Genomic DNA, 23,982 nt, shown 5'->3' on the forward strand with positions numbered 1-23,982 from the left:
GCACCCCTGCAGCCAAAACCTAAACACAAAGCCTCCTGCAAACCAGACAGCAGGGGTTTCAGTGCAGTCCCCAATCAAATTTTGTTGCTTATTTTTGGGGGCAAAAGGGGGGGAGAAGTAGAGGGAGGAGCGTTTGGGGCTTGGTGGGTAGCTGGGGTCCGTCTTTACAGAATTGTCTATCAATAGGTGCAGCCAGTGTCAGTAGTCCTTCTCATCAAACCGGGGCCTGACAAAGAGGCGGCGGCGCATGGGAAAGGGGCAGCAAGGTGAAACTAATGCCATGGATGTTTGATTCATCAGGGCCTCATTGTTGGCGGCCACGGCTGATTGTGAAGGTTCAGTCAAGCAAAAGGGGTGCGGAGTAATCAGTCGGATTTATGGTGCCGAGGGCCTCGGAGAGAGGCAAAAAAAAAAAAAAAGAAGAAAAAAAAAAAGCCAGATAGGAGCTGGTCTGCAACACACATACCTCATATACAGAAAAACAGGTTTAGGATGGCATTTGCTAAAAAAAATAAAACAAAATAAATGGGTGCAAATATAAAAAAAACTGGTCTCTGTGTAAGTTTTGTACACTTCCTCGGAAATCAAATACACCTGGAAACCAGCTTATGTCAAAATGTTCACAAGAATACATATTTATATACTGTAAATTATGAAAAAATGATTGAATCAACCCTTTGAAACGTGAGCAAACTGACCTGAATTCTTTCAAAAACATGGGAAGAAAGCAATGGGTAATGGAAGAAAAAGTGACCCAAAAACAAGAAAAAAATTAGTAAAAAGTACAAGAAAATGAGCTGACCATTAGTTTAAAAATACACAAAAACATTTAAACAACAACAACAAAGAAATTACCAAAAGGTACTTAACAGTGATAGGTTTTTAACATAATTTTGAATTATGTAATCATGTTAATTATAGAGTTTTTCTCTCATTATTTTTCTTTTACCCCTTGACAAGAATCCATATTGATCTACATTAAATTACTGAAAAAATTTGATTATTATCCGGTAATATAATTTTAAATTATGTTATCATGATAATTCTATCTATCCATCTATATAGCTTTGAAAAACAGCAAAAAAAAGCTTAAAATTCACAAAAAATAATGTGACAACAAGCACAAAAAAGAAGTAAAAAAAACCAAAAGCAAACAAGAAAATGACACCAAGAAAGTGTTAAAAAAATAATTCATATTAAATATTTCATTTTTTTTTCTGTAGCATAATTTCAAATATAAAGCTATTATTATTATAAATATAGTTTATTTTGTTTTTTTTTTAAATAGTTTTCCTTTTCTCCTGCCTAAAACTAAATTTCAGGTATTTACTTGTTTTCTTTTACTAATTTCTTGCAATTTTGGGAACTTTTCTAACTCGCTTATTACCTTTTCCCCTGTTTTTGAAAGAAACTGTACCAGTTCTTTGAGGTCAGAGTTTTAAATACTTGTGAAAGGCACCTAAAAACCTCACTAGACACGTGATTTCACTCCATGTTTCCAAAAATGTGAAATTTAGTACAACATAAAAACAGCGCTCTAAACTGAGATCCTCCTCCATCCCTGTCGACCCTCGCTCTTCACTTCTTTCCTCCTCTTCTGTCACTTTACCCCTTTTTACTTCCTCCTGATTTACACCATCTCTCCCTCCTTTTCCTGTCTTTTCACCATCCTCCATCTTTCTCCCCATCTCCCTTCCTTCTCGAACCACCTTCCTCCTTTCCCTCCTCCCTCCCTCCATCCCTCCATCCACCTCTCTGATTGGTCGTCGCCGAGGGAAGACAGATGTAGGGCGAACAGCAGCTAAGCCGTTGTACTCTTAAGCCTAATGTGGAAGTTTTATATGCAAAGAGGTGAAGCAGGGAGGAGGGGAGGGAGGAGGATGGAGTTTGAACTGATTAGGATAATTCCTGCTTTTAATACAGCTGTCCCTCCAGCTTAAGGTAAACCAAATGTTGCCATCGGAGATTAGTGTACCTTGCCTGGTTATTAGCGACCCCCCCCTCCCTCACACACACACACACACACACACACACGTCAGAAATGTCTGCAAAGCCGCTCTCGCTGGCATTAATTTGAGAAAGAGAGAGGCGGGAAAGGAGAAGAAGAGGAGGTGGGGAGGGGGGAAGAAAAGTGTTGCAACTTGATCTTCTTTTGCACCTGTTGGGAAACAGTGTGGAAGATTGTGTGTTCTTGGTTTTGTGCCCTCAGAATTTTCCTCGCAGGAGTTTTAAGGGCGATCATTGTAAGTGATGACATGTCGGCTCATTGTCACCTCAGGGAATGACTGCAGGGTTGAGTTACAGAGTAAATGCTTTCAATAAAAGACTTCACCAGTACAGTATTTTAAATGCATTTACATATATTTGAATATTTTCCAAAAAAAGTTGGCTTTGATGTTTGAAAAAGTATGTATTTATGAACAGCAAACTACTGCAATTCAAGTTTAGAAAATGTGCTATATTTTCATTACTTTTTTATACTAAAATGTCTTCACATTTTCTCTTGTGTTACTTTGTGTTGGTGCAAATTTTCAATAAAGGAGAAATTTTTATACCCTCTTATTCTGATAACCCAAAAGTGAAGGAAGGGCATTGCTACAAAATGTTTCTGAAGAGGGGAATGCAAAAAATACCAGCCCGTTCTGACTCCTAACTCATCAGATACTGAGGTTTTGTGGATCTTGGCGTCAGGCACGGACGCACACAGACACCTTTTGTAGCGGCAGTTTGTGACGCCATTGCTATCAACTACTGCAGTATGAAGAGCAAAAAGTAGAGCGGGTGGGAGGGGAGGTGGATGGGTCAAACAAACTCTGGACTTTCACACAGGAGCTGTTTGCATCTGGTGTGAAATTAAAAGTCAATCATTTTAAAAACATATTGTGCGTATGAGTAGCATGCACCTCTATATGTGACAGTGTGTTAGTAAAAAATGTACTTATTTTAAGCCAAACCATGTTGTGATTTTTTTTCTCAAGTTAATCTGAAAATGAAATGTTTTAAAAACGCTGGCTAGAAAAAAAAGGTATGCTTTTTATCAACAGACACTGTACATTTCCTGTGAAAATGGAAGTTTATCTTGAAAAGAGACGATGAATGCAATGAGCGTAAAATGATTTATCATCTTTGAATTTTCAGAATAATGCAGGAGGGTACCTAGTGCATCGTATTTTCACGTGTATGTCTACTGATAAAGCAACAGTAATTGACGAGTTTGGATGAAAACTGGTTAAAAATGATCATTTTGACCGGACCCCAAACACACCAAACCAGCATCAAAGGAGTATTGAAGAGTTTCCGTTTTGTTGTCTAACGTTGTGTCTTGGCCAAAATGTTGCACTTGAACACACCACAAAAACTACAGCCAATGGTCATTTAGCACGTATATTCTGCATCCATGTGAGAGAGAATCACTCCACACCAGCAGGTGGTTGTCTGTATTCGTCATTAAAAAAGGCAACCAGAAGACCAACTGGAGGGACTCCAGGCTATTGCTTATTAGCCAATTAGCACATTAACAACACAATCAGTGTGTTTCAACCTAACAATCTTGACTTTTGTCATAGGATCACTTTAGTTTGTCCTCCCGTGCATTAAGCTGAACTGCAAATCAGTAACAATTCTTGCACTTACAGGCTCCGCCGACGATTTAATGTGGTGATTTTGCCGAAAAGGTGCCGCCAAACGCTTACTCATGTCAATGGTGCATGACAAGCAGCAAAAAATAGGCCCGAATTTGAGCTACAGCTGACAGTAAGCCTGGTGTGTCAGGGCCTTTGAAGTAAACTCTTTCCAACATATCCTTTAAATCTAACCCACATATAGAATAATAATATAGAAAACAACACAGCATCCTCCCAACGTTAAAAAAGAAATCACCAAAATAAAAGAAAACACACTATAATGTGCATGTAGACCCTCCTGTGAGTGAGAGTGTGCGTGTGTGTCTGTGTGTCTGTGTGTGTGTGTACCTGTGCAGCTGTTCTGGCCCATCAGCCGATCCTGCCAGTTGCTTTAATACCTTCACACCCTGAGGAGAACAAAACACACACACACTCAGTTCCTCACACTTGGCATCTCATGTCAAATATTATGTCACCCGCTCGGAGCCACAACGCAAACATTAGTAACTGAATACAGCAGACTTGGCTCCAGAGTTGGACTTGAAATCCTTTTTCTATACTAAAGCTGCTCGGCTGACTTCAGCTGGAGAGAATTAAAACAGTCTCGGTCCAGGAGAGTACAGTAGAGCGGGAGCACAAACGCCCACCAACGCCCCAGCACTGAAGCTCTGGACTTTCCCACCAGCACATGAACGCAGCATAAAGCGGCCGAACATGACACGTCAAACATGTTTTATTCCCACTTTATTCTTCGTGAGCAGGGTTGATTTTTCTGTCTTTTTTAAGCGATTCAGTCAGACTCGATATCTCAGACGCTATTAAAAAACACTCTAGGTGGGCATGAGTAACCTCTTTAAGCAGTGGTAAGTTCTAAATACTACGTGACCTAGTTCTCACACGTGTGCTGTTAGCTGTCACAGAATCAACCCCTAATTTCTAAAGCAAGCTACTTTTGACAAAAAAGGGAGGAGGAATCCTTTGCCTGGAGCGTTTGAAGTGAACATGTGAAGATTTCCTCCCAAACGAGATATCCACTGACAACTGAAGCGACATCAAAAAAAGGTGCTAAATTAAAACAAATGATGGCAATTTTCCACAGAAATTAGGTGTGTCTTTGGCTGATTCATGTTTGACATGCTCAAGGCTTTGGAGATTTTACCTGATATCGTTACCTCCTGCTGGTGTGTATATTTAGCAGGTTGTGACTGAAAAGTCTTATTAGATAAAACATAAAGTTAGTTCCTGGAATTGGGAGCTGCACATGCAAACTGTCATTAAACGGATAGTTTTTGTCTTTGAAGTGGGGTCGTTTGAAGCACTTGTGTGTTACAGATGGCCTCAGCGTGCCCTCGGTTTGGAGGAGGAGGAAGGAGCGCCGCCACAGAAGGTAAGCAGTGTACTGTCATGTACAGGGGTAGAGGTAAAATGCATTTTAGCCACCTTAAAAAAAATCAAAAATACAAATATAAGTTAATAAAAGTATCAGTTTACACTGTATTTAAAATATTTTCACTACTTTACCTTAGTTTCAGACAGCCCTTTCCTTTTCTAATGGACTTTTTTTTTTAGTATTTTAAGATTCATACAAATTATTCCAACAATCCATCATTTTTTGTAATCTTTTTGATAACTGTGTAATAAGTTATTCTTAAATAAAAGTACCGTTATTGCTCAGTAGATGCAGAAACACAAAGAAAGTAAAACAGCAAAGTTGCCAGATGTTTGTGAGGTTATTCGATCATCTGATCACTTCTCAAAAGGCGCAGTGGCCCATTTACTATTAAAATCATTGATTGTAAATATTAATCTTTTAAATTAAGTATTTTGTGTCTTCAAGTGTTTTACAGGACTCTCAAAAACACCAAATGACCCACATGGAGCTAAAAATGTCAACATGCAATGCCAGCAGAATACAATACTGTCACATTCAGGAAGTCTTCCCTCCATATTAAAGGTGAAAACAAGTTTGCTTACACACACACACACACACACACACACACACACACACACACACACACACACACACACACACACACACACACACAGAGATGCTTCAATGACGCTCTGAATCAGGCGGAGGTGAACGCTCAGTCAGAGGAAGCCATCGGAGGTGATAACGCCGCTCATTTCTGCCTCTATGACACGTCAAAAGACGGTTCATTGGCTAACGCTCAACAATAACACACTGATACACACACACTTATACACTTTGTGAGGGTCAGAGGGCAGAAGACGAGAGAAATCATTACAGACACTGACCCACACAAACGGATGATTATCACCACGACGGCGCCCGCGTGGATCGATGCGGAACAATTCGTCCCATTATCAGGGTTGGGTAGTTAGACAACATACTATGTGTTGAATAAAAAGATTGTAGCTGTTGGTATCGGAGCTGTCACGAAGGGAAAAATCAAAGACACGTTAAGAAACTAAATACAACGTTGAATGACGACGAGTCTGACAGATGAGCTAAAGAAATTAAAAAACGGCCCGAAAAGCCTTTGAGTTATGAAAGGATAATGCTAGTTTTGTTCTGGGGCTTCAAAAATAAAAAATCCTAACTGTAAATTATTGTCCTTTCTTCTTTCTTCTATCTCTATAACTGTTAATTTGATTCTTTAATAGACACTACGGCTGCTCCACTATTGCAAAAATAATAATCACGATTATTTTGATTGATACTGAAATCACGATTACTTATTGGCCTTTACAACATCATGCAGTTATTAAACAATAACTGATCATTTTTAACACTGAATGTCCTTTAACTTTAAATACAAGTGAGCTGAAAAACAATGACAGCTTTGTGGTGCAACACATTACTGTATTTGTTCCCATAATAATAAAACCTAACCCAACTAATATAATTTAACAATGCATAACAGATACTGTATCAATAACAGCAAAATTAATTTGAAATGTGATCAATGATTGCTCCACTAACTGGGCGGGGCAGAGCACGAGGAAAGCTTGCGTGTGATTTACAAAATAAAAGACAAATTGGGAGCAACATGGTTTGACTGCACATAAGCGTTTTACATCGATTATCTTGTTTTGAAAATCGAGGTCACCGAAATTAAAATCCGATTAATCGCCCAGCCCGAATAGACACACGCCTGTATCTTTGATTATGGACGAGCTATAATATAAACTTATCACCAGCTTACTCACTGACATGGATCACAGTCGATTAAACCAAAAAAAGTGTTCAGTTTTTGCAATGAGGAGTCTAAGGCAATAATTATGCCTGTGGACCTCACTTTTTTATATTGAATTTTAATTTTATTTATTTATTTTAATGTACCCTGGCTTTTGACAGATCTAGGGAAAACTACCTTTTCCTACAATGCATTTTGAGGCATGAAACAATCTGCAAAAAAGATCTAAAATTTGAATTTTTTATATCCATTGATGAATTTAAGGGTATCAAACTGCACCAATAAGCAACTGCCAGTTTAGGGACAACAACTTGTAGAAAGCAACTAGTTGCACCTCGAGAGTGTTGCAGGAATTACGTTCTGTCATAGATGCCGGTGTGGCCCTAAATCATATGCTGACTCCCTACAATGATTTGTTTTTATTTCAAACATGTAAAAAAGAAAAGAGAAATTATTATCCAAATATGCAGGCGGTTAAAAAAAAGTAATATTTACAGACAAAACAAAACATAAAGCAAAAGACAATAAAGCAAAAGAAATGGTCAAACACATGGTGATTGGGTTTACATATTTGAAAAGAAGTGACAAGAAGTACAAACTTCATCAACATCTTTATATAGGATTTCTAATTTGTGACATCTTTAAGTAAGTATGGTTCTGTAATAGCTTAATCTCGACGCTAAGATAATATGTGGTTAGGAAACGTGTCAGTGATATTAAATATCCTAAATGTCTCCTCAAATGAGATAAGATAGGACTTTAAACATAAGAAGTTTCTGAAATGCTAAGAAAAACTGTGCACATACACCCACACACACCCACACACACACACGGCCCTGTTCCCTGAAATCTAAGATGTACTTTTCCTATCTGCTGCTCTCATTGCTCTTTGTTTCCGCACGTCCTTGTTTACATCCTAATAAGTAAATCTGACTTGACTCACACACAGTTCCAGTTGAGCTGAGAGGGAGCAGAGGCGCGATGGCTACAGGCGGGTCAGCGGGTTAATCACACTTGACTCAGAGCTCATTGCGATTGTCTCGACCACTTTAGACGTCGAGTGCAGACCTTTTCGGCGGAAATCCCATTAACCTGGCGAAAAGACCATTTAAACACGGTGACTGGAGAACCGATTAGGTTCAATTGGAGATTCCTGCTAAGCAGTGCATGGCACTCAGCCAGAGTGTGCACTGAAATACAGTCAAATTCTGTGTGTGTGAACTTAACGCAGGCCTGAAAGGTAACTCGTGAAGAGTGTGAACGCACTGAGCTCAGCAGTAAATCATAAAGGTATAATTCTGTGCTCTATTTAAGTAATTTATGATGTCTGAGTGGCTTTTTTGCAGTATTTAAAGTAAGAGGGATCCTTAAATTTTATTAAAAGCATCAGTGTTTGTCCTGAAAATAAACTGTACTGTTCTAATATTTCCATAAAAACTGAGCTAATTTAATGCACATCTTTTATCATTGTGACACAAATTACTGTTTTAAATATTAGAAGTACAATCAAATTAACATATAGGCAACTAAAATTACCGCCTTGTAGTATTATGACACAACAATTAAGTTGGCCTTTGACCAAAGTCACAGTGACTTTGACCTTTGATCTGTGATCATCAGAGTCTAATCTGATCATTGCAGAATCCAACAAATTTGTGCCAAATTTAAAGAGATTCCCTAAAGGCGTTCTTGAGATATCACGTTCACAAGAATGGGACAAACGGACATATATATGGCGCAGAGGCATATAAACTGCTTTCACAGAGAAACACACTGTTTATTTTACTTTTTGGTAGATTAAAAATGAGTATATTGTGTTATTTGGGGATAAAATAATAAGAAAACAAAGAAAGAAGAGGGGAAAGGTGGCATAGGAAGAAGAAAAATGAACATCCCATGCTGCATAACAGTTTACATCATCCCTCTTGCTGAGGGATGTGTGCCTTCGAGTTCGAACATCCTCTAAAGCTCAAACTTCGCAACACTGCTCATCGCATTAAGGTTACCGAGTCGAAGGTAAGCAAGGGAGACCTCATGCGTTTTCTTACACTTCAATAATCACATGTCACATAGCATCCATTTGAAAATACGAGAGGGCAAACAAAGGTATGCTAATACTGGAGCCATTTTGACTCTCGCTGTACAAAACAAGCTGCACTTTGACTCACTAGCTTGGTAGATGTCAAACAGCCCTGAATCACTCTCAAGAGCTGGAGGACGATGCTGAATTTGAGTGATAACTTCCTCATAACTTCATAAAATCTCAACGTTTGAGATCGTCCTTATTTTGCATTGACCCAAATGGTCTTATAGTTTATTTAGCAGCAGGTGCATAAAGCTATATCAATATGACGAGGGGGAAAAGAGGTAACGCGCCGTCTAAAACATCAAAAAGACAAAAACATTCCTCCACGGTAATGTGCGGCTCCATGTTCTGCTCCAGAAATAAGTGCAAGCAAGTACAAAGAGCAGGCAAACTTTTTGATATCACATCTTTACAAGTGAGCTGATGCTTCAGAGTGCGCGGAGGTCCCTCGTTCACTTTGCATTGATGCTGAATGTCTAATTTAGACACTTGCTCTGGCCTACTTCATCAAAGAATTGCGGGGTTATGGGGGTTATGAGGGTTATAAAAGATGAAATGGTCAGACGTTCACCGTTTGAAAAGGAGTGACATCTGCAGCGCTGTTGAAAAAATCATCAAAAGACAAAGAGAGACAAGTCGACGAAGAGGAAGTTAAAGGAGACAAAAACTTTGAATCTGGTTTGGGCTGCAAGTTTTGAGGACAGCTGAGGGAGAGGAGCTGGTAGAGATGTGACCATTAATTAGCTGAAATAAATAGTTGGTGAGAACTTGCAGGTAAGCCAAAGTGCATGAGAAAGATTTCTGATCATGTAGTTTTGGTCTAATTTGCAATTTAGAGCCGATAATCTCTCCTAAAATGCCTGATGCAACATGATTGCAAAATCCTGCCATGGTTTTGAGAGTGAGCGGGGCCTTTTAAACCTCACATCAGGGAAACTTGATGCTTTTAGTTTAAAGAACTAAAATTAGAGCTTTGCGGTTGTATGCCTCTGTGTCTGTGAAAACCTGGATGTATCACACAAATATTCAACCTGGCAGCACAGAAAATCTATACTGTCTGCACAGTTTCAAGAAAAGTGTCACAAATTCAGTTTCTGACCAGAGTTGTGGCATCAGAAAAAAAAGTTTCTACAGAACAATATGATGTCATAGTTAAGTTAAACTTTGACCTTTTGGATATAAATGTCATCACTTCATTGTTTTATCCTATTGGACATTTTTTTTGTGAAATTTCATCATAATTACCTTATGAAGTCTTGAGTTATGGCCAAAAACACGAGGTCACATTGACCTTGACCACTGACCAGTAAACTGAACAGTTTATTCCTGAGTTGAAGTGGACGTTTGTGCCAATTTTTAGGAAACTCCCTTTAGTCTATCTTGAGATATTGTATTCATGAGAACGAGACTGACTTAAAGTCACAGTGATCTTGACCTCCAATCACCAAATTCTTTATAGTTCATTGTACAGTCTAAGTGGATGTTTGTGCCAAATTTGAAGAAATTCACATAACGCTTTGAAACCTGGATCGACATCAGTTTTTCTTGTGCTGCACTCAGACACCTTTCATAAGTATTTTATCTTTAAACCTGGAGCAAAAAGGTTAAACTCTCTACAGAAATATGAAGAAGGCCCCAAGCAAACTGCAAGAAGAAAAGGAAAACCTGAAAATGTATGTTAAAAACAGGAGAGAGCATGAGAAAGAAAGAAAAAAGAATACTAGAAAATGATCCTAAAAGGGTAAAATGTCTATAAACTACATTTTGTGATTATTAGAATCTCATATTAAATATGTTACAGAATATATAGTTTTTCATTTTTAATACTTTTTAAAATGTCCGTGTTTTTAAAATTTATCATGACTTTCCTTTTCTTGCCATTTTGGGGTAATTTTCATGAAACTTTTACTGATTTCTTGCTATTTTTTGGGTCATTTCTTGTTAAGCTGCTCATTACCTTCTTTCCATGTTTTAGGAAGAAATCGAACCGATTTGCTTAGAATTCAATGGTTAAAGTGTTCAAGATATCTTTTCTCGAGAATGAGAAAAATGCAAAATACTACCAAAATTTAATCATTTCATCGTTGAGTCCAAGTGGACATTTGGGCCAAATTTGAAGAAATTCCCACAAAGTGTTTGTGAGATATCATGAGAATGAGATGGAAGAAACGTGACAATGACCTTGACCTTGGACCACCAAAATTAATCAGTTGATTGTTAAGTCCAAGTTAACGTTTGTGCCAAATTTGAGGACATTCCTTCAAAGCGTTGTTGAAATAGCCGTCCCATATCACAAGAAAGGGACGGACGTACAACCCGAAAACATAATGCCAAGTAACCAGTAATTGCAGGGGATGTAACACTAAGTCTAGAAGACAATAATGTTGTACCGTACCGTCATCATTCTAACGAAAAACAGAGCTGAGGCGTTAATTGTTCCAAAAACATGACTCTACCTGAATGCACGCAATTAACTGAACATTGAAAGCGCCCCTTGTGACTCCCTTTCAAAGAGGCGGGGGAGGAGGGACGCTCGGTGTGTATGCGCGGCTCTGACAGCCTCGACAGTCGGGATGGGCGACTGCCAAGCTGCTGCTAAATATACACAGGGGTCAGTCTCTGGCAGTTCCTCAGCTTTGTCAGAGCAGCGCTTCAGGTTCTCTGATAAAAGCGGTTTCTGCTCGCTGAAGTCAAGTGACAGTTGTGACAGGGGAGAGGTCGCGGGTTTGGGACCTCTGCGTATGTGTGTGAGGGACCTGACCTGTCGGAGGTTGATAGGCACGAGGCGGTGGAGTTGTCACAGAGGTCCCCAGATATCCAGCCAAAAGGACTGAGGTTGTGCTGTGCTTTCCTGCCTGGGATTTGTGGGGGTTTTGTGTACACTACAAAAAATATCTGCGTATCTAGTTATTTAACTTTAAAATACAACTTTGGAATCTATTTGTTAATTTTTTTGTGTGTGTTGTTCTTGTGAGAAGACATAAAAAATAAAAATAAAAAAATAGTGAGTTAGTGACAAAATTCCTAACATAGTTCTGAAATGATTCATCAATTACTTCTGGTATGCTAATTTAAAAAATAAACTTTAAAATATATTAATTTCAAAAATTTGATAAAAATAAAATATATTTAAAAATGCATTCTAAAAATTAAATATATAAATATTGAAATAATTCAAAAAACATATTTTGTACTGTTGCTTGGATGATTACTTTTTTTTTTTAAAAAATGGAAATTTAAAAAATAAGGAATAAATATGTTTAAATAAACAATCAGTTCTATGGTTGGAAAAACAGCTAGATTTCTCAGTAACAAAAATAATTATTTAGAGCAGTATTTTCAATGCAAATACTTTATTTTTATATTTTTGTATTTTTTTTTATCATATATTATAATATATATGTTTTATTCAATCTCATTTCATTTTATTTATTTATTTTTTTGTGTGGAGGGTTTATTGAATAAGCACATGATTTAAAGCAAACAACAAACCTCCTCTTTAGGGTTTGCATTTGTAAAAATAAAAGTTTTGGTATTCTCAATCAGAGATACAAGATTTGCACGGCTTACAGTGTATCCATAACTTATTTCCAATATTTGGTTAGTTTGCCATTTCAGTCAACACAGTTGAAGAGAAAAAGAAAGAAGCACCTCCTAAAGAAACTTCATGTCAGAAAAGCCAAAATCAAAGATGCAACAGTCCAGTCTATATATATTTTGACTGACGTGATTTGGGAGCGGTGAGAACGCCACAGACATTATTTATAAAAAAACCATCTGCATCTCAGATTAACATTTTAAGTTGGATATTTTTTGCAGTGTGCATCTGTGTGTATGCATTTCCCTGTGTGTGTGTGTGTGTGTGTGTGTGTGTGTGTTTGCCTACGTGTGCGTGTCAGCGGAGCATTGATGAACTCAGCACAATGTTGAATGGGGCTGTTTTGGCAGCTGAGACAGCGGGGCCGAACCTGCGGGTCAGAGATAAACGCCCCTCACAGCTCTGAGCCGGCAAGAGGACGTCCCATCAGAGACAGGGAGAGAGCACAGGAAAACAGCTCGCCGAGGGGACAGCGATGGACGGGAGGATAGAGACACAGGTCTGTGAGCTAAGGGTTGCTGGTTGAAATCCCAGAGTTGGATGCAACTCTGTGTCCTCCAATATTAACAACCACAGAGATTTCTGAAGTGTCTTTATCAACAAGCCAGTACATTGTGTCCAAATGTGTGAGTTTTGGCTAGAGGTGCTCCTGCATGGATGTTTTTGCATCAAATTTAATTTAGTTTTCTGAACATAAAAATGGCAGCAGTATCAATAAAAGCAGGAAGCAGTTAGAAACTGAATTAGTTGTATCAGTGATAACATCTAATCAGTTCATTCTTGAGTCCGAGTGGACATTTGTGCCAAATTTGAGGAAACTCCCTTAAGGTGTTCTTGAAATGTTGTTTTCTCAAGAATGACATGGATGAAAGGTGACAAAGACCTTGACCTTTGACCATCAAATTCAAATGAGCTGCTTTTGAATGTTTGTGCCAAATTTGAGAAATTCCATCAAGATGTTCTTGAGAAATTGAACTTTGACTTATGACCACCAAAACCTGAACATTATCTCACTGAGTCCAAGTGGATGTTTGTGCTGAATTTCAAGAAATTCCCTCAAGACGTTCATGAGATATCATGTTCACAAGAATGGGACGGGTGTAAGATGGCATTAACCTTGACTTTTTGACCACCAAAATAGAATCAGTTGATTGATGATTCAAAGTGGACGTTTATGCCAAATTTAAAGAAATTCCCTAAAAGTGTTTGTGTCACAAGAATGAGACAAATGCAAGGTGACAGTGACCTTGACTGTTATCATCTAATCAAGTCAATGTTGAGTCCAAGTGGATATTCGTGCCAAATTTGAAGAAATTCCCTATTGTGTTCATGAGAATGGGACGGACAACCCAAAAACATACTGGCTGTAACCATGGCTATCACCAGTGCAGAGGCATGATGATTAAATACATAAAATAAAATCCCCTGAACAATTGCATGCTCAAACAGCATAAACATAATGAACACATCTAAAAAACATCAAATAAAAGGTCCATTTAATCCTGGCTTCACATACAGATGTATCAGATTACAAACTGTTTGAGGGAAACGGCCAATTAAAGCCATGATTGCTTTAAAAGGTCATCGTTTTGATCTCACTGTATGACTCACCGAAAGGTTGCTAAACACTGCTCTGAAACACAGCGAACACAACTGAACTTGAACCTGTTGCAGCCACCAGGAAGCGGCCTAATCACCGCGAGGAAACGATAAGGTTTGTGCTTGATGTTTGCAGCAGGAAGCCGGGCGGAGGTGACTGCTCCGCTTAAACACGCAAACCTGCCAAGATTCAATCTACTACTTGTTTTTCCTCACGAGTGGCCCCTCTCAAGATCAGAAAAAATTAAAGGGGAAGGCCTTGGAGAATCCCTGACTGGAAGCTTGAGGCTGCATTTAGGAAGGAAGAGAAAATACGGTACAAAAGGTTATTACTTTCGATGTAAAAGTGTGTGATTGGGGAAGGCCTTGCTCGAAATGACAGCTCAGCAAACCTTCACAGGGTAAGATGAGGTAAAATAAAGAAGTGACACGCTTTTACTTTTCCTTTTTAAGGCATCCTTGACCAAGACAGCGTCCTTTCTTAAAGTGGAACAAATGAAGGGAAATTCTGGTTTGCGGGTCAGATGATCATGAAATGTCTCCTTAAAGTCGATTTTTGCAAAGACAGCAAAAGTTTACGATGGCTTTGTTCTCGCGATGATGCAATAGTGTCAAAATAAAGTTGTGGAGAGAGCTGGGAAGTTTTAAAAAGCAAGAGTTAACCTCTCCTCCACCTTTCGTTTGACAGACAGAGATCCTGTTCACAAAACCAGGAAGCAGAAACCTGAGCGGTGAAAAGTTCAAAACCTGCACCTCCAGCAAGTTTTGTCGGTCATCCTCATGTTTCCAGTGATTTGTGGATGTTATTGCTCGCAGTGTGAACACAGACTGAGACACTGCAGTGCACCGTCTGACAGATCACTGATAGCGAGAGAGAGAGAAAAAAGCAAAAAGGCAGTTTTGTAAAAACATTTTCTCCTGTCTGAGAGGCGGCAGAACACGAGTCGGGTTTCACAGCATGAGCGGAGTAGGAGACAATGGGCCCCTGGGCACAGATATGCACAAGGCCCCACCGTCTCTCATACATAGAAAAAGGACAGACAGACTCTGGGGTGTTTTTTTTTGGTTTATAGGTTGCATCTTTTTTAAGTTTTGTGTCTCTTTGAGGTATTTTTGTGTCTTTTTTTTGTATCTTTTTGTCGACATTTTGTGTCTGTTTGTGGTTGATTTGTCTCTTTGTGGTTATTCTATGTCTCTTTAAGACAATTTGTGTCTTTTTGTTGTCATTTGTATGTGTCCTTAGTCATGTTTGTGGTTGTTTTGTCTTTTTGGAGTCGATTTATCTCTCCTTGACTATGTTTCTGGTTTTGTAGTTATTTGGTTTCACTTTGTTGTCTTTTGTGGCTGTTTTGTGTCTCCTTGTGGTTATTTTGAGACTCTGTTGTCATCCTATGTCTCTGAGGTACTATTTATCTACTTGTAGATATTTTGTTTCCATTTGTGGTTGTTCTGTGTCTTTTTGTCATCGTTTTTTAAACTAATTCTAGTCATTTTGTCCCTCTTTGTCATCTTTTTGTTTGTCTTTGTAGTCATTTGTGTCTGTTGTTTTTTGTCTCTTACTAGTTGATTTGTGTTTTTGTGTTTGTTTTGTGTCTTTTTTGGTTGTTTGCAACTTGCTTGCAAATAACACAATCTCTTTAACGGCAACTAAACAATTACAGAAAAAAGAAAAGGGTAAAAGAAATGAACCGACTCTTCCCTCACTTTTAGAGCTTTGTACTTCAAGACCGAGTTTAACAGGGCAGCTCGGAGGCACGGATAAATGCGAGCGTGTAGCTGGGCTTCGCTGAAAAACTGCATACCTGCACAGCAAATCTCTCCTCTGTAAATAACTGAGAGAAAAAGCGATACCCAGTGTGCAACAAATAAAGAAGCACAAACATGTTTGGAGGAATAATCTGACTGCCACGGCGGCTGCATTTACACCTTTCATCTCCACGTTAGAGAGAGTGGATTTGGCTTTCCATCACGAGGACAACACAAACTAACTCGGCAAGAATGGAGCGGGGGTTTGATCTTCCCCGCCGAGAGGGGCCGCATCCGAGCAGTTAGCAAAATGAATTGAATCAGCGGGATTAACGGCACCTGTAAAGACCTGTCAGGTAGATTTACAGGCCCCGCTGATAAGCCGGCGGCGAGGGATAAATACGCCTGGTGTCCCGTCGGCTGCCAGCCAGTCAAAGGGAAGTGTCCACCCCTCCCGCCTCCCCTCTCTCCCTCTCCTGGTCTCTCTTTGGTTTCCCCCGGAGCTGCAGACACCTCCACCTTTGATAAGGTAATAACATCAGTCTTGACTCGGGCTGCAGAGGTGAAAGCTGACGGCAGGATGGTGAAGACACGCTTTCAGGGTGATGAATGCAGTCAAAACAGGCGGACTGTGTGTGTTGATGCCTGTTTGGATATCAAAGGTGAACACACCCTCGCTGTCAGGTGGAAACCTCGTATCGTAGAAATGTCAGGTTTTTAGAGGCCTAAAAAAAATGTAACATGCAATTTTGCATTTTTCCAGTTTTTCTCATTTTCTTTTTTCTTTACGAGATTAAAAACTTTCTATAAAAGTAGGAATTTGCATACACATCCAAACAAAAGAGGGCAGGTGCAGAGCTGAACATGAGCAGATCATTTAAAAAACAGCTTGCACACTGCAGGGCTCCACTTATATGTTACACTTCAGTAATAAAAATTTTTTATACCCACTAGCCTTGTATTTTATTACATTTCAGTGGGAAATATTGTACTTTCTACTACAATAGATTTATCTGACATTAATTTAGTCACTTTTCATGGAAATTTAACTCAGCAATGATTAAATTTCTGAAAGAGAGTGCAGTCAAATGACCCAACGTTAACCACCAGCACTGTAGCTAATGTGACGTTTCCTGGCTTATATCTGTTACATCTAATGTCGTTATAGCTAGAAATATAATAAATCTAATAATAATAATAGTAATAATACAACATTTTTTTATTTCATTTTATATTTCATTCATATCTTTATTTCATTTTCTTTATTTTTTTTACTTTATTCTTATTCATACTTATTCCTACATCTGTTATCCTCTGTGCTTATCATATTTTAGCCTTGGGATTAAAAAAAAATATTTCTGGATTCTGATTTTATTTTTGGTGGCCTCATTGGTTTTATTTTTTTCTCTGATGTGTAATTAATTTCCAGACATCTTTAAATCAGTTTGAAGTGAACGGCAGGAAAGCTGCTATACAAAGAAAGTTTAAGACAGTGAAAATCCGTGTCATTGTGAACCCCAGTCCAGACCCGAACTCAACACTCTGACTTGAGATTTTTTTTTTGGCATTTGCATAAACCATCCTGAAGCAACACAAAAGTAGTTTCTCCTGAATCCCTCATTAGCAGAGTATTGGAATAAAAGCCTGTTTGTGAGTTCATTTCACATGTGCAGGAGTAACATCCTCCCAAAGCTAACATCAAACCTTCACCTCCTCTCACAGCTGGACCTGTTCTTGTGTGGCCGACCTCACCGCCTCCACCTCACAGCACGCGTTTCTTCACAACTCGCGAGATACGACTCAATGAAAACTTATTACGGTTGGTTTATGAATCGAGGGGTAGAAGCTCACCTCTCAGCCGACTTTAATTGAAAACATCAGTTCAGTACGTTTACAAGAAAGAATGTAAAAAGCTCTCCTGGCTGTGACTTTGCGGCGCGCAGGAGGAGAGCGTATCCTGCCTGTTTGTTTAGAGAGGGCACTTTATGACGGTCACTTACTGCGTCCACTTACCCCGTCTGATTTATGTCCACTGCGCCGCCAGGCGTCCTGCAGGACGGACTGAGATGCGACAAGCTGCGTCCATCCAGGGCGACCCGGGACGCGGTCCAGTGTCGGCATGTAGGCCACGTCCCTGGTGAACATGCTCTCATGCTGAGGTAATCCATGAAGTCACCGCTGTGAGCTGCAGGTGGACATGGGACCAAAAAGAGCATGAGTTACTTTTCTTTTCTTTTTTTTGTGTGCACGTGTTTGCTCTCAAACCAAAGCGCAGAGCGCTGGCTCACAACAGAAAAAAAAACAACTATTTTTATTGCTGTCAGGTTTGCAGTGTGACTGAAGGTTTACATGGTTGTTGGGCGTCTTTTCCGGTTGGACAAATCCCAACTCACAGCTGCCGGCCAAAATGTGATGTTTTGTTTTTCCCTGGGATTTTAAAGTGGAGGTGATGTCTCATGAGTTTCTGATTTATTTTCCCTTTATTGACGGAGACGGGCAGTTTAGTTTTCTGAAACTTCTAGTGTTGGAGTATGATACACGATATGGCCAAAAGTGTGTGGACATGCCAACTGGGCTCAAGTGTAATATTACAGCATGGAAGATTTCAGCCAGATTGGGCCACTGAAAATCTGAGAGTGGCACACCAAGGCTAAAATCCATAACTGAATTTTAAGAATTTGATAATGCTGTTGAAGTATTTAGGCTATTTTTAAACTATGTCAACATCAGAGTTAAGGAATTGCATGCTGATGTACTTTAGTTTCTTATTTTACAGTTGATATTACCAATTATTTGATGTGAATAGACTAACATTAGTACTGTTACATTTTGACTTTCACAACAATCCTGCACTGATGTGTTGCATAAAGGTGATTCATCATTCTTAAAATATTCTGCTCTTTTCTGAAAATTTGTTATTTGTTTGAAGGAGCACATTAATTAAGGAGAGACTTTTGGGCACCAGCAGAAACCATTTTCATTCAGATATCTTGAGGTGAGAATTCAAGCGACCTCTTTGACAATGGCCATGCTATTTGATACCTCGACAAAATTTTACCAACTTTTGGGGTGTTATTTAGTCTTCTTCCTGAAAGCTATACCAACATGGTTGGTAACAATGGATGCCTTAGATTGTGTAGTTTAAAAGGTTGCCACTACCTCCAAACTAGCTTAACAAATGAGCAGGGAACAAGCTTCTTACATCCATTTTTTTTTTTACAAAATTACATTTTTTCAAACATTGGAAAACCCACTAAAAAACGGCCATAGTGCCCTTTCTTAATACCAACAGACAAGAGCTGTGGGTAGCAAAGTAATAATTAATTGATTTTGCTTTACTACCAAAGAAAAATCTGAAATGTACCTTGCATCCAAGCATATCAGTTTTCTCATAATCATGAAAAAAAGTGCAGCATATCACTAATAACATATTTCACATATTAATCTGTTTAATGAAGCCAAATCTTCTATATTATTGCAAAAGCTGACATTCTTCAAATAACACGTGAGATGGATCTAAAGTAATATTACAAGCTAGAGACATAATTCTTTTGTAATGCGTTTTTTTTTCTCTGGTATGTCATATTTTACAGGTTGAAAACAGGTGAGTAAACAGTAGAAAGCAGCATGGAGGCCAGTGAAAATGTTACTCATCGGATGTTTGAGTGCTGCTTGGATGGAGATGGACGGTATTGTGTTGCGGCAGGTAGTTGCATTGCACCAGAAAAGGGCCTAAAATGAACATGTCCACCCAGGTGTCATATTTCCATCACTGCCGAGAGGAACCAATCAGAGCTGGAGCTGATAAAAACCTTTGACGACTGCAGATTTTGCGAAACTGTATCAGGGTGGCTATGGCCCCCCTTGGCCCTACCATGGGAACGCCACTGCAATAGTAAGCTCCTAACATTGTGTCATGAGTTTGGAGAAAGCTCTCTCCTGTTTCACCATGACAGTGGTGCTGTGCACAAAACCAGCTCCATGACGAAACACTGTCCTCAGTTTGGTGTGGAACTGGCCTGCACTGGGCTCTCACCCCAGCTCCATCCAACCACTCTGGGATGAACTGGAATGCGGACAGCGAGCCATACATTGCTTACTTTTGAAGGTTTTCCACTATGGCAACAGAAAAAGGTTTCCACCCGAAAGCTTTTTTTTCTGCACTGTGTCCTGTGGAATCCTCCCAAAATAATCAAAAATGAAATAAAACTTGAATTCTCATGACAGCACGCTGTACGTCATGTGAATTAAACGGCCATACTAACAATCCGGTGGCTTGGATTACACCAAAAGCTGCATGACGAGTACCTGTGTGCCTTTGAAAGAGCAAGCAAAGCTCAGTATCCCAAAGCCTCAAAGGACCAGAGCATGGATACAGGGGTAATTCCACCAGAGCATCGCTGGCACGGCTGCTCTCCTCTCAGAGCTGTACTTTAATGTTTACCCATATTCCCCACTGGTCTGGAATACTATATATCTGTAAGAGGTAATGTTTTTCAAAGCCATGACCAAATGTGTTTGGATTGGCTGCAGAAAGCTCCTTTAGATTTAACACAGGCTATGCTGGCTGATAGCTTGTCCAAAAAAATATATTCCATGAGCCAAACGGCTCCCAATAAAGAAGTAAATTTAATGAATATTTACATAAGGCTGGATACATGTCAAACTTAAGGGAATTCGCAGAGTTGGGACACAGATCACTCAGTAAACGCTGCTTAGAGGCACTGTATCATGTTATGGAGACATCTGAACAACTCAGCGTGTGTGGTAGCAAAAGAAAGGTAAAGCAGCCAGATTTAACCCTTTGAAACTTGGATAAATTGATGTCGTTCAAAAATATGGGGAAAAAGGTAATAAGTAACTTATTAAAAAAAACAATTAATTTAATTTAATTTAAAAAATAAATAAATAAATGAAATAAAAAAATATAAAAATAAAAACAGGGAAATTACGTTAATATAACTGCTTAAGAGTTATAATAATTCGAAAATAATTAACAAGCAACTTCTTTCAAAAACATGGGAAGAAGGCATTAAACAAATGAGGAAAAAATGAGGCAGAGATCAACAAGAAATTATTTAAAAGTACACCACCAAAAAAAGACAAAAAAAAGTCCTAAAAAGTTTAAGAATTCTTTAAAATAATTTTGAATATGATAATTCCAAAAAAATCTCTAAATGTACTAATTTCTCGCATTTCTCAACCTCCAATATCTCTTAAATACCAGGTACAAGATAGATTTATGAAAATGTAGTTTAAAAAAGGAAATGTATTTATTATTTTAATTATTTTTTAATTAAATGTATTATTATTATTATTTATTTATTTATGGCCCAAGTTACTTTATTGACTGGACTTTTCTAACTGTGTGTTCTTGATTGTAAAAGCTCAGGTGCACACAACTTATTTCTTTAAAAAAATCCAACAAAATAAGATAAATCTGATTTTTTTTTTGTTGGCTTTGTTGGCTTCATCAGAACCAGCCATCTCCAAAAAAGCACTAAGAGCTGAGTGTCCGTACTGGTGCTTACGAGCCGGGGAAGCTTTGAAATGCAGATGGCGAAGCCTATCGACTGTCACCTGTATGAAGCACTTTAACTCCTGTCGCTGGAATGAGCCTTTTCAAGAGGCGCATTGTGATGTGTATCGGCCGACAAGGCAGATTGGTGATGATTGCTCTATTGTGGCTGTCAGCTACTGAGAACAAGGTATTCATCCTTTGTCAGAGCGACGTCTCCTCTCTCATCTCGCCAATGAGACCCCCTCCCTCTAAACCCGCCACCGCCACCGCCACCGCCACCCCCACCCTCTTAACCTCTTGTCTTGATTTGGAATTTCTGTTTCAAGGCATGGTTTGCTGGTGGAGCCTGCTACCATTACTGCCAATGAGCGGAGCTGCGGCAGCCATTGTATTTGCCTCCATGTAGACTGCTGCATTTAGAGCAATCATGGTTCTATATTTCATGTTTGTCTGCAAATTCTACAGTGTGTCGGCCATGATGCTGCAATTTCAGATTCTCAAAGTGGAAAAGCTGCACAGACACGTTATTTTTTACCACGTTGAGTGTGTTTTCTATCCTGTTTATGTTGTCCACAGACTTTGCTGTCTGTGATTTTTGTTGGCAACAATTTTCTACCAAAGTTAAACAAAAAAAAAAGCTAAAATGTTTCTGGAAGTAAAATCTTATATATATATATATATATATATAGTTCTGGCAGCATAAAAACACTATATTCACCTTCGCTGTTTTCAGGCTGTTATAAATCAATGTTAATAGGTTCTCCTATAATAAGTAATGCACCAAAGTTTGCAAATATATTACGTGAACAATTCACCTTAACTCGCATCTATGTTGCAGGTATTCCTGCATGCTTTCCGAAACTGTTTCAGAGGCACCATTCGTGGCTGACCATGTGCTGCCCATTTGTTGCATGTGTCTGTAGGGAGGACTCGTGAAAAAGATGCATTTTAACTGCCAACTGCCTGAAAGAAATGTGAAGCTTGATAAATGATAAAGTTACTAATAACTTTATTTAAAAAAGCTAACATGTGATGCAATCTGAAAGGTCAAAATAAATAGGCCTATAAAAATAAAAGGCCTCGTGTTTTATTGTTCTACTACTTACTTGCCATCATTATGACAATGGGTGCATTCATAGATAACATTTTCCAGTTACAAAATAAAGCTTCTCTGGTAACAACTAATTCACAGTAATTGGTAAAGTAATTCAAGTACTCTTCATAGAAATAATGAACAAATGACTACTTTTAAAAAACTTGCACAGTTCTGGCTTCTGCTTATTATGCCTGATTTTGGTGGACTGGCCCTTTAAAAAAATGGACATTTTTATCATTTTCCCCCAAACGTTAAAAAAAAAAAAAAAATACTGTGCAGGGATTTGTGATGAAATGTTGACAAATTCTGAAACCCGGACTACGAAAATAAAAACATATGAGAAAAGTTTCCGGTTGAGAGCACTGACACCTAATTTTGCTGGTGGACTCACTAAATTAGATGTATGTTGTTTGGCAATACTGCGACCAAACATGGAGGTGTGAGTTTGACAAAGTGGAAGACGCACAGCAGCCTTTATAACACCCTGTCCTGAATAAATGCGTGCACTTATACTTTCTATAGCACCTCATTTATTTCCTGACACTAATGCTGCATACTGTGTCCGTGTTGTGCGTCTCTGCTTTATTTTCCCCCTTTTCTCCCATAATTCAAAGTGAAATACTTCCAGCCATTTGACACAATTAGGCACTCTCTTCCCACCACATCGCATCCCACTGGATGGTCCTCATTATCACGAGCCTTTGCCTTTTAGATAACTTATAATGAGGCCGAAAATGTTTCACATTTCGCTTTTTCTGTTACACCGTCGGTTCAAAGAGACCTACTTCAACCTAATTAGGAGCTCCAACCGCTGCAGTCAAATGCTTTTCTTGTTTCTTATGGGGTTAACAGCGGTGAGATGTAGATTTTCAAGACAGGGTCTAAAGCCATTATGCCCAATCTGTGACAGATATCACTGATGTCCAACTCCTACAGTAATGGTCTACACGACTCAACACTGTGCACTGCGAACTTACCGCGCTGATGGTGAGGATGTTGTTAGTCAGATAATGCCGGGCTTTTTACTTTTTATCCCACAGATCAACTCGCATTTACATCTGCAGATCTGGGACTCAAATTGAAAACCACAGCGAACCTGTTCTCCTCCTTGGGTATGTTGTTGGATGAACAGCTGAGCCCCAAATGTTCCTAAATGGTCCACCAAGGACCCTAAGTCCACATCGTGTCCGTTTAATTGTCTTCCCAATTGTATCGAGCACCTGGACAGAAATGTTGGATGCGCTTACGCTCCCTCTTGGTGTCTCTTGGATGCTGAGCAGAAAATGGGAAGCATGTGGTTATTCCCTCTTTGAAAACTGGGGAAGTGGACCTGACTGAATTTTTTTTTCTCCAAACATCTGCATATTAAATCTGCAGTTCATAAATTATCCGGCACTCTTGCAAAATGAATTTGCTACAAGTGCACAGTAAGCTAAGTCTATTTATCTGAAGTATACAAGCAACCAACAACAGACTCAAAAGAACACAGAACAACTGCAAAACACCTGATTACTAGACTGTGTAGTGACGTAAGTATCATGATGCATGTAAC

The 23,982-nt window shown here is 39.0% G+C and overlaps 1 protein-coding gene across 2 annotated transcripts in view; it reads right to left on the bottom strand.

The window, feature by feature from the left end:
• Window positions 1–23,982, bottom strand: part of LOC148185460 (uncharacterized) — a 171,561-nt gene that overhangs the window by 16,412 nt on the left and 131,167 nt on the right. For both annotated transcript variants that reach the window (XM_088074356.1, XM_088074357.1), the window contains 2 exons: window positions 17,827–17,998; window positions 3,972–4,030 (listed from right to left, as the gene is read on the bottom strand). In XM_088074356.1, coding sequence (XP_087930482.1) covers window positions 3,972–4,030; window positions 17,827–17,958 — 191 coding nt within the window. In that variant the 5' untranslated portion in view covers window positions 17,959–17,998. The remainder of the gene's footprint in view (window positions 1–3,971; window positions 4,031–17,826; window positions 17,999–23,982) is intronic.

The sequence above is a fragment of the Plectropomus leopardus genome, chromosome 24, assembly GCF_026936395.1.
Source record: "Plectropomus leopardus strain MGB_pleo_1.0 chromosome 24, ASM2693639v1, whole genome shotgun sequence".
NCBI classification, from domain to species: domain Eukaryota; kingdom Metazoa; phylum Chordata; class Actinopteri; order Perciformes; family Serranidae; genus Plectropomus; species Plectropomus leopardus.